Source organism: Ochotona curzoniae, unplaced genomic scaffold (genome assembly GCF_017591425.1).
Source record: "Ochotona curzoniae isolate NIBS_2020 unplaced genomic scaffold, NIBS_Ocur_1.0 contig_1014, whole genome shotgun sequence".
NCBI classification, from domain to species: domain Eukaryota; kingdom Metazoa; phylum Chordata; class Mammalia; order Lagomorpha; family Ochotonidae; genus Ochotona; species Ochotona curzoniae.
Genome location: NW_024464920.1, coordinates 31004828 through 31021309, shown reverse-complemented (window position 1 = coordinate 31021309; position 16482 = coordinate 31004828). Strand labels below are relative to the sequence as shown.

General features: G+C 44.6%; 1 protein-coding gene and 1 long non-coding RNA gene across 3 annotated transcripts in view; both read right to left on the bottom strand.

The window, feature by feature from the left end:
• LOC121157861 overlaps positions 1–7511 on the bottom strand; it is a 55811-nt gene extending 48300 nt beyond the window's left edge. Inside the window, exon 1 of the long non-coding RNA XR_005884105.1 lies at positions 7476–7511. This is a non-coding gene — a long non-coding RNA (uncharacterized LOC121157861). The remainder of the gene's footprint in view (positions 1–7475) is intronic.
• A 2537-nt stretch (positions 7512–10048) lies between these two features.
• On the bottom strand, positions 10049–15444 carry LLPH (LLP homolog, long-term synaptic facilitation factor). Of its 2 annotated transcripts, none has more exons than XM_040982259.1 (3): positions 15389–15444; positions 14064–14275; positions 10049–10397 (listed from the first exon to the last, which is right to left on the bottom strand). In XM_040982259.1, the coding sequence occupies exons 2-3, from the start codon at positions 14266–14268 to the stop codon at positions 10219–10221; spliced, it is 384 nt and encodes a 127-aa protein (XP_040838193.1). In that variant the 5' UTR covers positions 14269–14275; positions 15389–15444; the 3' UTR covers positions 10049–10218. The 2 variants fall into 2 exon arrangements, with proteins under 2 accessions (XP_040838193.1, XP_040838201.1); XM_040982267.1 differs by having other exon boundaries at positions 15396–15416.
• Positions 15445–16482: the final 1038 nt, after the last annotated feature.

The following is a 16482-nucleotide window of genomic DNA, read 5'->3' as shown; positions in this document are numbered from 1 at the left end:
TTTTCTCCATTATTGTCAAGAGAAAAGTTGAGAAGAGTGTTTCTCCACAGAGACACAAGTCTATAATACTCCCTGTTGATTACATATAAAAGACACAAAATATTAGTTTATTAAAAGCAGCTTCAACCATTGCTGTACAAAGAAGTTTTCCGATGGAACAGATTTATGAAGTAACAGCTGAAAGGTATGCAGATCACAAGATACATGACAAATGTACTTTATTACACGGATCAGAAATACCATATGTACTAGCAGTTACCGTACAATGATACACAACACCCAACTAAGACCATTTAAAGGTTTTGCCAATATTGAAAACTATAAAGTCACAATGTGAGAGTGAGAAAGTGTTTCATAAGATAGCATAGTGCCAATACAATTCATCACTTTAGGAAATAAAAATATATTCTGCATATAATAGACTTAAAGTATTGCAAAGCAGTGCTTTTCTTTAAATTAAAATTTTAAGAACTTTACCCGATTCATTGTTTAAAGCAGATGTTTATAAGATTTCCTTATACTTTTAAAGAGAAACTTAATGGAATAAATATCAGACTTAACAATATTAACAAAATTAACCTTTTGGATTTTGTTATTTCCACCAGAAGCATACTTAGGTCTATAATCATGTGGTGTCAACAGTGTGCAGAGTACACACATGCACACAGAAAGATACACATAATTTATTTCCATTATGACAACTTCTTAAGACATATCTTGGCTAGAAAGTACTTTAACAGCTTTCAACCAAAATTCCAAGTACTATGTTTAAATCCACTCTGCTGCATTCCAATTAAGTGGCTGCCCAAACTTAATTTAATGTGTTGTACACCCAAGACTGCTAAGACTTGCCAATATCTTCCAACATCTTGGTTAGAAGGTTCCTTTTTAAACTGAACTCAAGTGTAGCTTTTTATTTATTCAGTCTATACTATGGGGCAGCCCTTACTCGCTGTTTACCGTTTCATGACTTTGGGCAAATTTTCACACGTCTTTAAATTGTTTATCTGGAAATACAGATAATAAGAGCACTGATCTCATAACCTTCTTTTTTATTTTTAATTTTTTTTAATTTTTATCTTTAATATTGTTTACATGTTTGAGATGAATGCATGCTCCTGTGGGATCTCTGATTAGGGTAGGGAGAGTCAGGAACAGAGGAAGGTGGTGGGACAAATGTTTCAAGGTGTTTTTCTTTTTTCTCTCTCTCCTGTATCTACAGAGGAAGAAAAGGAGGGGGGCATTCCTTGCTGTCACACTACATCAGTATCTGGGGATGGAATAGTTATTTGATGACACCTTAGAGATCCCAAAGTCGGGAAGAGTGTTCCAAGGTGTTACTTGAATGGTTTTTGACAGTTCTGAGAAGTTGGTTTTGTTGCTCCAGGGTTAAGAAAATTTTCAAAGGTCTATTGGCTGACAAAGTCCACCTTAGTGCATCTAAAAGCCCAAGAACATGCCACAAAGCTTCGTCAAGAGAATTGTCCAACCTGTTCTGCTTTCCATCCTCTGACAAGGCAGTTGATGTCCCATACTGGTCTACCTAGGCTGGCCATCATGTCGCTTGTACATACCATCTAATATAGTCATCAGCATCCGAGGAGGCACACATGCACTCCAAGGTTGGACAACACATCCTGTAATTTTTCCATTGACCAAGGTCTGAGCCCAGGGGGGTTTAGTTAGAGAGTCTGCCAAGAAGCCTCACCTAGAATGACCTCAGACTTGACTCTTTTGTGTACCAGTCAGTGCATGGTCAGGCTCAGTCTTTCACTTGCACCAGCCAAAGCACAAACAGGTGGATACACCTGCCTGGTGAGCTTTGCCTCAGCCCCATATCTCATGTAAATCAACAGATGCTGCAGCCCAGCCCAGCCAGTCCACCACAGTCTGAGTCCTCACACACACTACTGGGTGCTTGGTTTAGCTGGGGCAACCCCCAATAAACCACACCAGGCCCACCCACAACCCTAATTTTTGTATGTGCCATCATGTGCTATAGTTTACCTCCGCCTAGCCCATATCCCATCTGGCTCTCATGCATACTCATGAGCGTTGTGGCTCAGCTCAGCCCAACTCACCCCCAGACCCAGTCTTCATGTATGCTGATAGGTGCCACAGTCTTGTCCAGCCTGTCCCATCCCTAGCCCTGGTTCTGTGCTCACCAGACAGGTACAGCCCAGCAGGGGAGTGTCCACATTTTCCCTACCAGGCATGTTCCCAGCTCTGGATCTTGTGACTGACAGGGGGTACTGTGGACTAGTCTGACATGACTAGCATGCAGTCAAGTACCTGCCATCTGGTTCTGTGACCCATCCCTGCTGGCCTGCATTCATTCTGGCTCTTGTGTGTGCCACTGGTTGCAGAAGCCTAGCCCAGCCTGCCCCATCCCTGGACTGACCTGCCCCCAGTTCCAGTTCTCACACTCACCAGTGGAAGCAATAACGCAACAAGTGAGTCCATGAAGTTCTCCTACCATGTCCATTCCTAGCCCCAGGTCTTGCGTGTCCCAGTAGGTGCTGCAGGCCCCATCTGAGATGGCCCACCCCCAATCTTGGAACTCACCAGCAGGTGCTATAGCATGGCTCATTCCAGCCTGCCCCAACTATCAGCTCTTGCTGGCAGACGCAGCAGCCTAGCTCAGCCTGGCCCACCCCAAGACCCAGCTCTCATATGCTCCAGAGGGCCACGTCCAGCCTGTCTCACACCCATTGTGGCTCTCACAAGCACCAGAGCAGGTTCTGGTGCCCAACCTAGTCATGCCCAAATCACATGCATACCAATAGGTGCTGTGGCCAAGCCTGATCTGCACACAGCCCCAACTATCACATTCACCTGTGAGTATTGCAGCCAAACGGGAGTTCCCAGAATTCCACTTCAGGCCCATTGCCAGCCCTGGTTTTTGTGTGGTGGGTGCTTTGAACCAGCCTGGTATGGCCCACCTGTAGTCTTAGCTCTAGCTTGTGGGAGTTGCAGCCTACCCTAGCCAGACATAGCCCACAACTTGCCCTCCCTCTCCTGCATGCCAGCAGGTGCTGAGCCCTGCCTATCCCCAGACCTGGCCACACAAAGGCTGACAAGTGCTACAAATTTGCCTGGTCTGTCTCCAGCCCTGGCTCTTATGCTCACCAGTGGGAGCTGCAGCCTAATAGAGGAGTTCCCCAAGTCCCCCTCCCAGGCCTGCCCCTAGTCCTACATCTCACAACTGCCAGAGCAGACAGCAGCCCTGCTTGGCATGGTCTGCCTTTAATCCTAGCTCTTACATGTGTTGGCAGGTGCTGCAGCTGATCCAGCCTGGCCTCCGCCAGCCCCAGCTCCTGCAAGTGTCATATGGGTTCCTGTTAGGTGAGTTCTGTGGTCCAGCCTAGCTTGGCCCATCACCACCCACCGCTCTCTGTATAAACTGGCAGGTGCTATAGTCCCACAGAGGCAAGTCCACAATTCCCCTATAAGTACCCCCAGATTCAGTTCTCTCACATTCTGATAAGTACAACAGCCCATCCTGGCATGGCCCACCCTCTGCTCCTACACTCACATGTGGGTACTGTGGCCTAGCCCAGCTAGTTATGTGCCATCCCCAACCCCAGCTTCTGTTAAGTGCCAGTGAGATGCCATTTATCCCAGCTCGGGTCTCCCATGTGCACAAGATGCCTTGACCTGACCCAGACATCTTCCAGGTTCCCCTCTCTAAGCTACTCTGTTGCAGCTTGCTTATCTACCTGCTGAGTACAGTGGCCCAGTCTGTTGAAGACCCCAGAAGTCATTCTTTCCCTGTCCAACATGCCCTTATCTGCTCCCACTCCAATACATTCCCAGGCCCCCTTCTCTGGACAATCTGCACCATTCCCCTGGGGGCTGAGGTGGCATATCCCTGCCACGAGTCCCCCACCTTCCCAGAATAAGAAAAACTAAACTAAAATAAAGCAGCTATGCTGGCATACTAGTATAGTTACCACAGATAGGTCATTAACCAGGCCCAGAATGCTCATCAGCTATTGGGTGCTTTTCTCCCAGCAGAACACGTTCCCAGATACGAGGCAAACTAGGCAGTGCTTACAGCTATGGATGGCCTCGTTTTAAGGATTAATAATATGCATAAAGCAGTGAGCAGAGTAAACATTCTCCAAATGTTGTTTGTTGTTACTTTTACTATCATCCTGCCAAATGAGTCTTATTTCTCTCTTGTTCTAAAATACATGCAAAAGATCCTTGACATTCAGTCCTGTGAAATTTAGGATTCTTTTGGTCCCAAACCTGGGACTGGTGCTCCTGGCTCCCTAAAGGACCTCTGGGAACAGCAGAGTGGCTGCTGAGATGCTGTAAGGATTTGACAGCCTCCACCCCCCCACCCCCCGCCAATACTCCCAAATACTTCCTTGCACTCATGTTTTCATATGCCTGCAAATACAGATTAAAAATAGTTAAATTGTGTGCTTAGCAAAAATTTGAATCACTCTGCCAGGTCCTGTCAGAAGTTATTGGCTTAGTAAGACCAACCAACAACCCAGCATCTGCATTCCCGTTGTATTTATATTTGGCATTTCTTTGAAGTTTTTTTTAGATCCTTTCCTCCCAATTTTATTTTGTGGCCAGCACTTTGTCTAAACTGCATATCACAGTCTATCATCACCATCAGATATTTAAATCAAATCACTTACAGACAATTATTTTTCCTTCTCTTACTCCCAAGCACTGCATTTCAGATATAGAGACACGATTTTTTGAAAACATTAAAAAATTTCCTAGTAAACAACTCTATGCTGTTACAGGCTTATTTTACATAACCTGGGAAGTAGTGGGAAAAGAGGCATGTCTATATTGATATGATAGTAGATAAAAAGTTATGAGCAGGGCCTGGCACACTGGCCTAGTGGCTAAAATCCTTGCCTTGCATGCACCAGGATCCCATATGAGCACCGGTTCTAATCCCAGCGGCCCCACTTCCATGCTTATGGCCTGGGAAAGCAATCGAGGATGGGCCAAGTCCTTGGGATCCTGCACCCATGTGGGAGACCCGAAAGAGGCTTCTTAAAAGAAAAAAAAAAAAGGAACAGGCTTTGGAGTTATACTACCTGAAGTGAATTTCAGTCTTTCTAGAATTAGTTATGGTCTGTATGCCTCAATTTCCATTAATATAAATAGAAATATTAACATAAATATTTCTATTTCATAGGCTTGCTATATAGATTAAATAAGGTAACACTTTTCATAAGCAGTTTTGATTATACTTAAACAGTTTATAATACGCCCAATTCCTAAAGTGACTCAGATCACTCAAATTCAGAAAATGATTTGGTGCTTAGCTTGAGCTCCATCTGGTGGTTTTACAGCAGTCCTCTGAAAAAACTAGTCAAAATGACGAAGTTCAAAAATATAAACTAATTATTTAGAAGATTAAAGGATTATGCTATACTTTTTCATTCACACTACACTTGATCTTAGCCAAAAGACCAAGAAGTGACACTACTTCTTAATTCACAACTTTAAAGAAATAAAGTGACAAATACACCCCTGAACTAATTTTGGAAATGCCAAACTAAATTTCCTGCCAAGAATCCAGCTTAGGAATTCAAGTGCCTTAGACGTCACTCACAATAGGTTGTAAGGCAGTTTCCCAATAGCCATCTTTCCAAAAGTCACAGGACACTAGAAAATAAGCTGTTTGGGTAATAGTCCTTGACTTTTTCTTAGTAAGACAAATCCTGAATGGGCACATTTCGTAACAAAACAAAGCAAATGAACATTCTATCGGAGAGGCCATGCATGAAAACGCAAAGCTTACTACCATGGGACAGGAACTACAAGTTCGGAGCCACAGAAGATGTGAACAAATTTCTGCAAATAGTCAAAGAAAATCTGTTTAGAAAACAACAATGCTGCAAAAATCTAAATAAGCATACAGTGCACATTACTAATACAGACAATTCCTGCAATGAGAGGAAATAATTTATCTCATCAGGGTTGTCAATGGTTTAACGGAATAACACCTACAGCTTCTCATGAATATCTACATATCCACTCGCTGCTCACCAGCTATTCACAACTTTACCAAAATGGAAGGAATGCCATGAACAACTGATAGCCACTTTTTAACTCATTAGCTTTCAAAGCTTCTCTTATACAAACTGAGTCAATAATTTAACCTTACCCACAACTTAGCAATGAGTTTTTGGGTAAATTCAGTGGAATCATACTATAGTTATGTACTATAATATTGACCAAAGGATATTTTGGTCAACTTTGGACAGCATATACAAGGATGATTCTATAAGGCCATTCGTGAAATCTGGTGAGGTGCACGTGTGCCCTGATGCTTTGGGGGAGACAAAATGGCCTACAACGCATTTCTCAGACAGGATCCCCATAATCAAACAATGTACAATGTGATTTTGAAATTTTACTAGCATTAAATGGAATAGAATGAAATCTCTTGCAGATGTGGGTCGCCATATTGTGTCCCACTTACCAGTATGCTCGGTGACGTTTGTGACCTCATGGCTAAGCAAGTTTATTGAACTAGGTCAACTAAAAATAAATAGGAGTGAAATTAGCACACTAGCCTTTCTTGGATTTTATTTTTTGGAAAACTAGTTCAAAGAGTAAAGGCTCAATCTCCTATAAAGATCCACAATTATACCACCACAGGACAATATTAAGGTAAAATCTCTCATGAATCTTCAAATATGCTGCATTTCCCAGATGTGACCTTTTTTAACCATGTATCTGGAGAAACTGATTCAGAAAAACGTTCTCTCAGAAACATTATATCAGGCTGTTAAATAATGAGCTGTCCTAATCTCCTAACAAGCATTTTGATCTGTACATGTTAAACTTCTCTCTAAAATTGACAGAATTTGTTCTTCTTAGTATAAGAAAACATTAAACATATATGAAAGATCAAGTTCCAAGATCTACACTCAAACTGGTTTCATTGGTTCATACAAAACCAAAATTATAAGCTATATTTGATATTTTTTAAAGATTTATTTCTTTGTACTGGAAGTTAAGATACACAGAGAGAAGGACAGAAAGATCTTCCATCTAATGATTCACTCCCCAAGTGGCCGCAACAGCCAAAGCTGAGCCAATCTGAAGCCAGGAGCCTCTTCCAGGTCTCCCACGCAGGTGCAGGGTCCCAAGGCTTTGGGTCATCCTCGACTGTCTTCCCAGGCCACAAGCAGGGAAATAGATGAGAAGCAGGATTAGAACCAGTGCCCATCTGGTATCCCAGGGCATACGAGACAAGGACTTTAGTGGCTAGGTTACTGCACTGGGCCCTATGATACTTCTTTTTAAAAATGCTCATGTAACAGCTTTCTTTACACCTGAGTTTACTCAGATGTAAATTGTGCACCTGATCTCTTTCACCTTTCCTACTTACCAAGGTGTTTTGTTCTGAATATTTTATTTGAAAGGCAGAGTTACACAGAAAAAAAAATATATATATATATATGACAGAGAAAGAGGTCTCCCACCTGCTGGTTGAGTTCATTCAAAGCCACGAGCCCAGAGATTCTTACAGGTCTCTCACATAGGTGCAGGGGCCCAAGTACTTGGATCGTCCTCTGTTGCTTTCCTGGGCCATGAGCAAGAAACAGCTGGGACCAGGAACTAGCACCCATGTGAGATATTGGTGTCTTAGGTGGAGGATTAGCCTACTCTGCTAAGACAGTGGCCAAATCTAATTATACAAGTTCTTTTTAAGTTAATTTTTATTGGGAAGTTAAACCAATTTACAGAGAGATTTTCAGGAATCAAGATGGCGGAATAGGGTAAGGACAAGTTTAAACAGATGGAGAAACATAAACCAGTGTGAAGCAGAGAGGGCACATGCCAGGAAATAGAAGAGGACAGAACAACAGCTGAGGGGCACCTGGAGACTGACAGACACTGTAAAGCAGTGGACACAAAGGTGTAGTGTTGCAGCGACTGATATCCCAGCAGCATTCAGTAAGTGGCGATCTGAACTCCACTGGAAGCTGAAAACTCCATCACCAACAAGGTGGGAAGGGATGTTCACCAGAAGCTCAGAACGTGAACCCAAAGAACTGCCTGTGCTTCTGGAGACAGCATGGCAGGTCCCAGACAGGTGGTATGGGAAAGAGATAGATTTCATAGCCCAGTCAGCCCCTAGAGCTGAACCAGGTGCCATTTTATATAAGGAAGCAAAGGTTATGGGACAATACTGTGCATGCACTGAGCCAGGAGTGAACTCATTTCTGACTCAGTGAACTAGAACAACATGGCATCCTACAGGTTCCACCCAATATAGGTCCAAGTAGCCCTCAGATCTGACGGCCAGCAGATCAACAACTCTAGCAGTGGCACATCAGGCACCATTTTGTAGTGTAGAAAGACTTTAAGACAGCAGGGACAATAGTGAGCTGCGAATGCACTGAGCTGGAGTGAAATCACTGAGCTGAGTGTATGCACTGGTCCCACAGGGAAAATAATACCAACTATGGCATAGTATGGATCAAAATAGGTCCATGTGGCCCCACACCTAACAGCCAACAGGTTCTGATCAGATCAACAGCATCAACAACCTAGCTACATAGGATACCTGGTGTCTCCCAAATCCTGGGAACTGCTGTAACAGAAAGTGGGAGAAAGGTTGTACAGACAATGGTGCAGCTTCAGCACAGTATCACAGGAGGTGGAGACTGATGAGCCAGGAGCTGGGGCTATGAAGACTATGGTGGAAGTCTAACATAAGAACCCAGACCTGGAACTCACTGGAAGGAGTGGCACAATTGGCTGCAAACGAAAAGCTGTGTATAAACTGCAATAATTAAAACCAAACTATAGACCTGTGGCTAACACAGCTTAGAAACCTGCCCTAAGGAGAAGAAACTGATAACCAGAAGTACAATGACCAAGAACAAAAGTAGAGACAAAGGCACAATGAATGTTACTGAAGACTTCCCTGCAAAATAGCAAGCCTATGCCAACCTCAGAGTTCACTGAGAAAGGCATCGAGAAAACGGGGGATACAGAATTCAAAACACTTGTTATAAAACTTACTAACAATGAGAAGCATACAAAGCAGGCATTCAAGAAATTTAAGGAACATGTCACACAGGAAATGAACAAAATCAAGGCTGACATACCAGAAATGAAGAATACAATGGAGGAAATTAAAAGTACAGTAGAGAGTCTCCAAAATAGAATGAAGGAAGTAGAAGAAAGATTCTCCGAATTGGAAGATAATTCCTGTCATCAGGATAAAACAATCAAAAAGCTGGTAGCAGAGCTGGGTCAAGCTAAAAAAGTACTCAAGAATTGAAAGACACTATTAAAAGACCAAGTGTAAGAGTTATGGGAGTCCCAGAAGGTACAGAAAGAAAAACTTTAAAGGTATATTCAACCAAAATAAAGGAAAATTTCCCTAATCTAGACAAAGAATTGGGAAACAACATCCAGGAGGGACACAGAACTCCCACCAGGGTTGCCCATCTCTACTTCCAGATCAAAGATGGACTACCAATGAAACTGTTAACTATATCTTGACAACAGGATGTTGGACTCTGCCATTGTCCATGCCCACAATGATGTACATATGATTATTTATAAAGACTATACTATAGTAGTCATATAGGGAAACGCAGTGGGATGGAGGGGGGAGGGAGTTTGGGGAGTGGATAAGGAAAATCTCAGGACCTACAGAAATGTATCATAAAATGGAAATAATAAAAGCAAATAAATAAATAAATAAAATATGTCCTATCCACTGCTTCACCCCCTATGGCTGCAATTGCCAAAGCTGAGCCAATCTGAAGCCAAGAGCATCTTCGGTTCTCCCATGCAGGTGCAGGGTCCCAGGCAATAAGCAGGGGGCTGGATCAAAGAGTAGATGAGTTACGAACTAAAGCCCATATGGGATGCTAGTACTGCGAGGAGTAAGATTAGCCAGTTCAGCCATCATACCAACCCCTAATTATATCGGTTTCAGAAAACTCCAACCACATAGATAGCTGACAGCATTTTAATGTCTGTCAATACCTGGAACTCAGGTAGCACTCAATTTAAAACACAAATACAGCTTTCATTCACCACCAAAATTCCTTTATTTTAGTTTTTCCAAAAACTTGGAGGAGTTACACTGGGTTTGAATTGAAGAAAATAAAGGTAACTTGAACTATGAAAATAACTATTTTTCACCTGGTGAGAGCTGAAATCAAGGCACACTCTCACCAAACATCTGTCCAGTGGGCCTGTTCACCAAGCCAAGCCCTTGGCTGCCTTCACTGCTTTGGCTTTGCTCTTCCCCTTTGCCTTCTCTCTCTTTGCCTTCAGCCTTTTTCTTTGCCTCTGGTTCATCCATATTGGGTACTGTCCATGCTCATCTAGGAGAGTCTTTCTGTTTCTCTTTGTTTCAGTCTCCATTTTCATGTCATCTGCATTTTAAAAAAGGAATAATTGTTAAAACATATTAATAAGCTGAAAACAAAAGAACTAATAATATGAGATTGCAGAAGAAAAACAAATTCCTCTGTGCCAGCAAAAGGGCTCAACTAGCTAATCCTCCACCTGTAAGTACCAGCTCGTGTCCCAGCTACTCCATTTCCCATCCAGCTCCCTGCTTGTCCAAGAAAGAAGTTGAGGACAGCCCAAAGCCTTAGGACCCTGCATTCATGTAGGAGACCCAGCAGAAGTTTCTGGCTCCTGGCTCCTGACTTCAGATCAGCTTGGTTCCAGCCATTGTGGCCACTTGGAGAGTGAACCAGTGATCTTTCTCTGTCTCTCCTTCTCTGCAAATCTGTCTTTCCAACATAAATAAATCTTTAAAACAAAACCAGACTTTTAAAAATCCCAAATCCCTCATTTGCAACATGCTCTTTAATACTCTGAAATTTCTTGATTGCAAATTCAATAGAATCCAGGCACGCGCTGTCATTGTACAACTGTGAATATAGGACAAGTATCTGTGAGCAACTAGATATAATTTCTTACTGAGAAGCTTTCTAAAGAATGCTGTCATGACTGATTGACCTTTGGCCTAGCAAAGTTAAACAGAAAACCTTTAGGATATATGGCTTTGAACTGCTACTTTGGTGGGGAAGAAGATCACGGGACAACTGAGCCAGTGAATAAGTACACCAATCTTTTACAACATTTTTTGTTATCTGAGAGGCAGACACAAAGAAGGGTGTTTCTATCTATCGGGCTACTCTCCAGACGCCTAAGACTGCTGTTGAAGCCAGATCTCAAACATGAGTGACAGCAACCCAACAACGTGCATGATCGCCACTGCCTCCCAGGGTATACGCTAATAGCAAGTTGAACCAGGAGCTAAGGTGCTGGCCAAAGGCCCAGCAGCTCTGCTTCCAATCCAGCTCCCTGCTAATGTGCACCTGGAAAAGCAGCAGAGGATGGCCCAAATACTCAGGCCTTTGCACCCATATAGGAGACTATGTTGAAGCTCCCGGCTCTGGCCTGGATGGACTCTGCTGCTGTCCACACCTTTTCAGGAGTGAATCAGCAGATGGAAGATTCTCTCTCTCTCTGCAACTATGCTTTTCAAATAAAATACATCTTTTTAAAAAATTAGACAGTTGCAAGAGTGAAAATAAGAAAACATGAACTTGAAGACAGTGAAGAACCATACTGGAGAAAACAGATTACCAAATGGGGAGGATCCTCTGACTGTGATCCATCCCCATCCCCATTTGCCTCCTTTAATCCTTAAACACTTTAAGAATGAGGGTATCAAGACATACCCCAGACAGATACAAAAATCCCCCTCTGAAGATGACAAAAAGGTCTTAAACAGACTGATATTATATATATTATATATATATATATATATCTTATGCATATGCACACATACACAGATACAGAGAGCCATTAAGAACAGGATGCTACAAAATAAAACTATTAACTATAAAACTAACTCAACACAAGAGTAGGAAAGAAAGCTGAGGAGATCAGAAGTTATTACAAAAGAAAACTATGAAATAGAGAAGAAGAAAATTGGAGTATCAATCTAAGACACAACAGTGCAGAATATACAAAGAACCCTCTCAACCCACCAATAAAAGTACAATGTACTTTCTTTAAGTGAGGCTTTGGCAGGGTAAGGGAGATGGGGACACAATGTTTCCAAGTAAGATGTACAAATGTTGTAAGTGTACTAAGCAACACTGAATTGTACGGTTCAATCTGTTAAATGCTTTTCCGTTACGTGAATTTTGCCTCAGCAACAAAAATTATAGAACGGGTTGCACGCATGTGAGGTACTGGAGACAGCAACTGAAGGCGAGTTCTTCAACATTTTAAATGGTTGGCATGGGAACTTGAAGTAGCAATTAAGACACCTTTAATCCACACACGAGTGCTGGCTGGATCCAATGTCCAGCTCTAGCCCTCGAGTTCAGCTGCCAGACAAGGCTGGCACTGGGATGCAGCGGTAACTGCTTTGGTACCTGGGTTTCTGTCCCTCGCGTGGGTGACTCAGACGGTGTTCCTGGTGCTTTGGACAAGCCCAGCGCAGGCCATGGTGGAGATCTGGGGAAATGAGCCAACAGAAGAAGCTCTTTCTCCCTGTCTCTAAAAATCCCATTTTAAAGTTTCAAGAAGAATACACAAGCAGAATGAGACAAATGTGGACTCAGTAGGACATCTGAGAACACATGTGGGACTGCCTCGGCGAGGGAGGCTGACAAGGAGAATGCTCTGCCAAAGGCAAAGGGGAAATGACTCAGGACGTGAGCCAGAACTCGGTGTTCCAGACAGCAGGAACAAGCAGAGACTGGACATTCAAAGTCTCACAGACCTGGGTAGTGGGAAATGATAGTATTTCGTTGATTGGCCCTATTTTTCCAAAAAGCTGAGGTAACAAGCTTTTTCAAAAATTTTAAATGTGGGTAGAATGGGAGAAGGATGAAACAGGAAGAAAAACAACTAAAATGGTCATTCTGAAGAACTGGAACAAAAATTTCGAGGACTAAAAGGCTCAGGATGGGGCCCGGCATGGTGGCACAGTATGCCAATCTTCTACCTATAGTGCTGGCATCCCATATGGTCACCAGTTTGAGGCGTAGCTGCTCCACTTCTGAGTCTGTGCACTTATGGCCTGGGAAAGCAGTGGGGGGTAGTCCCACTCATTGGGCCCTTGCACCCACATGGAAGACACGAAAGAAACTCCAGGCTTTAGATGAGCTCAGCTCTGACCATGGCAGCTATGTGGAGCGTGAACCATTGGCTCTCTTCTCTGCAAAATCTGATACCAAATAAGTATACTTCCTTCTGCAGAGTACGGCTGTTCTGAGAGCTTACTTTAGTTTGGTGCCAAGTTTGTCCATCAAGATGTGAAAAAGAGACCCTTTTCTTCTACTGAAAGCAGTGTTACAGAAAGTTTCCAATTTTTACTCTGATTAAAACACAGAAGTCCCCAGATTCTGTCAAAATGATTTACAATGAAATGTTGTAACTTTCGTAATTATCAGGGTGGAAGACTCGCGGAAAGGGAACAAAGACTTTATAAGAAGCAAAATAAAGTTCTGTTTCCATCCTGTCTAGAGACCCTTACTGAACTGCTTGCTGTCCCAACCAGAACACATCTAGCTATGTCTACTCCTGAGACGCTCGGGCTGTTGTGTCTGTACCAAAGACCAGCCCTGAGCCATCCAAAACATGCCTATTCAAATGGACTGGCTCGACAGCATTTCAGCATACAATTCCAAACCTTTAAAACATCAAAATGCAGCACGGCAGATCTGCAGGGAAGCTGGTACAGGGATGCCCAGAGGACAGCTTCAAAAGGAAAAAGCGAGGCCGTTTCCGGAACAGATGGTTTGGGTCGCGCTTCCCACAAGGGCACCCTAGATAACAGCGCTGGTTTGGCTGCTCAGCTCCTGCTAACATACCAGGAGAGCAGGGGCCGCGGCTAGAAGATGGCCTGGCACTCCGCCACCTGCCTTCTCATGGAAGCCCGATATGGAGTTACTTTGGCCCACCAAGCCTTCACTGCTCTCCCTGAGGAGTGAACCAGTGCAAGGAAGATCTTCCTCTATGCCTTTCAATAAGTAAGTGAAAAAAAAAAAATAAATGCACAAACTCACCCTTCTCCTCTGTCACCTCACATTCCATTTTTTCTCGGTGATGTTTGGGTGCGACCACGGTTGCTATGTCTTTAATATCTTTCATTAGAACATCACCATCCACTCGGAGGATACTTTTAAGCCGGCTGAGCTCCTTTGGAGCATTCTTCTTTCTCTTTTCAGCACGCATCTTCCTTTTCCACTTACTCCGTAAGCTCTTAGCCATGCTTTACCTGGAAGTTAGCAAAGATACACAGGCAAAAGCAAAGAGTCACTATTTTTTGGAAAAAGGTGAGTTCTTGGAAAAACTAGGCCAACGGGGATCTCTACAAAAGAGGAACCAGTGGAAAGCAAAACCTCCCCCCATACTGGATCCCTGCGCTGGCAAGGCAAGGATTTGGCCCCTGAGCCATTGCGCCAGGCCCTGAGATGGACTTTCTCTGAACTCCTTAGTGACTTTCAGCCTCACACACTCCACACCTGCAAGGTCATCTGTGATCCATCCCCTGCATTCCATCTCAGGCTCCACTCCCAGGGCTGCTAAGCTCCGATCACATCTGACAACCACCCAAACTGAGACCTCCCGGCCATGCCTCAACTGGCTAATCCTGCGCCTTTAAGTGCCAGCATCTCCACTTCCTATCCAGCTCCCTGCCTGTGGTCTGAGAAAGCAGTCGAGGACAGCCCAGAGCATTGGGATCCTGCACCGGGGTGGGAGACCTGGAAGAAGCTCCTGGCTCCTGATATCAGATCGGTTCATCTGGGGCATGAACCCTGGATCGCCATAGCCACTTGGGGAGTGAACCAGTGCATGGAAAACCTGTCTTTCCTCTCTGCAAATTTATCTTTCCAATAAAAGCAAATAATTTTGTTTTAAAGCGTCCGAATCACGTGAGTGCGGCGACACCTGCCGCTCCTCTGCCTGGACGCTCTCCCTACAGCCTGCTGCTTCGAGGACCTCGCAAAGGCCCCGATTCCGAGGCTCCTCCTCTCTGCAAACACAAGCTACGACCCCAAAGTGTTTGCTGCTGTTGCTTTCCTGTCACTGGCTCCATCAAGAGACAGCAACCGATTCTGTCCCCCAGCGCGCAGCGTTTTGTACACAGTAAGTTACATGAACCCTGTTTTTATTATGAATATCAGCAATCGCAAACTCCCGCGTAGCCCTGTGCGCGACAACCTGATGCCTGCGAGCCGCCCGAAAACACCGGGCTGAGGAGGGCGGGAGGCCAGAGGGCAGCCACCAACACCTCAGACTCCACGCCACAGGCCCACAGACTGCCGGCGCCTGAGGCAGAACTGTGCACCAGCCCCAAGCCCCACGACCCACCGCGACCAGCGGCGGCCACTCACCCCGTACCGAGCACGCCGGCCCGCACCGCACCGCCAAGAGCCGCCCGCGCCGGCCGGAAGCGCCGCACTTCCGCCTTCCGGGCCGGGCGCACGGCATGCCGGGAGCCGGCGGCCGGGAAGCCGGGCTGGAGCCTCGCGGGGAAGCGAGTCGCTTGGGGTGGATTGCCTGTGGTGTGCGGGCGAGGCTCGGGCCGCCCGCGGGTCCGCCTCTCGGACGAGGCGCGGTAGCTCTGGGACTCCAACCCTGGGCGCTCACCAGAGGACCGTGTCTGTCAGGTAGGGGGGTCTGAAGCCCAGGGTCTCAGGATTCTGAAGGATTATTTTAGATTACGTCATCCCAGAGCACACGTCCCTTCACAGGGCGTGTCCAGATGAACCCGTAGATTTTCCCAATCCCGAGTGATATACACAAACTTGACAGAACGCATCAAATTACACTTTTAAGTACATGCGGTTTAAAATGGTCAGTTATATTCCAAAGCTCTTGCCAAAGTTGAAAACAAATTCCCCATACCAAATAAGAGTTTTAGAGGGTACAATAATCAAATCGTTTCGGACCAACCAGGGTTTACCTGTCTGGTCGCTTCCGCTCCAGCCTTAGGACTAAACGTAGGCTCCCGCCTAGGTCCGCAGCAGCAGCTGCCTCCCGGGTTCACTTCCAGTAGCAAAGGCCTTGGAACCAGGCTGAATTCTCGGCTTAAGCACTTGTGACTAATGCAGATGGAGTGATTGTCTTAGATTTCCTCCCTAAAGTGAAAACAGTGCAGTCTAATTGATGGCACATAGGTAATAAAATCTCAACAAATGATAATCTTCCCTCCCCCCTAACTCCTTATGGTGTTAAATATGTGGCTGCACAGTATTGTTCTCAGTGATGGCCTGGTTCATCCCTAGGTTTACTCGCTGCTGGGAAGGCGGAGTTCCTGCTCAGTTTTCTAACTCGCTTACGGAACTGCAGTGAGTGGAAAGAACCGAATTTAAATTGCAGCAAGGTTTGGTTTTGTTTTTGTTTTAACAAAGACTAAAAAAACTTACAATGTCTTAAGAAAAAAGAAACATGTCCTAAAAAAAACAAGTTTCTTTGGGA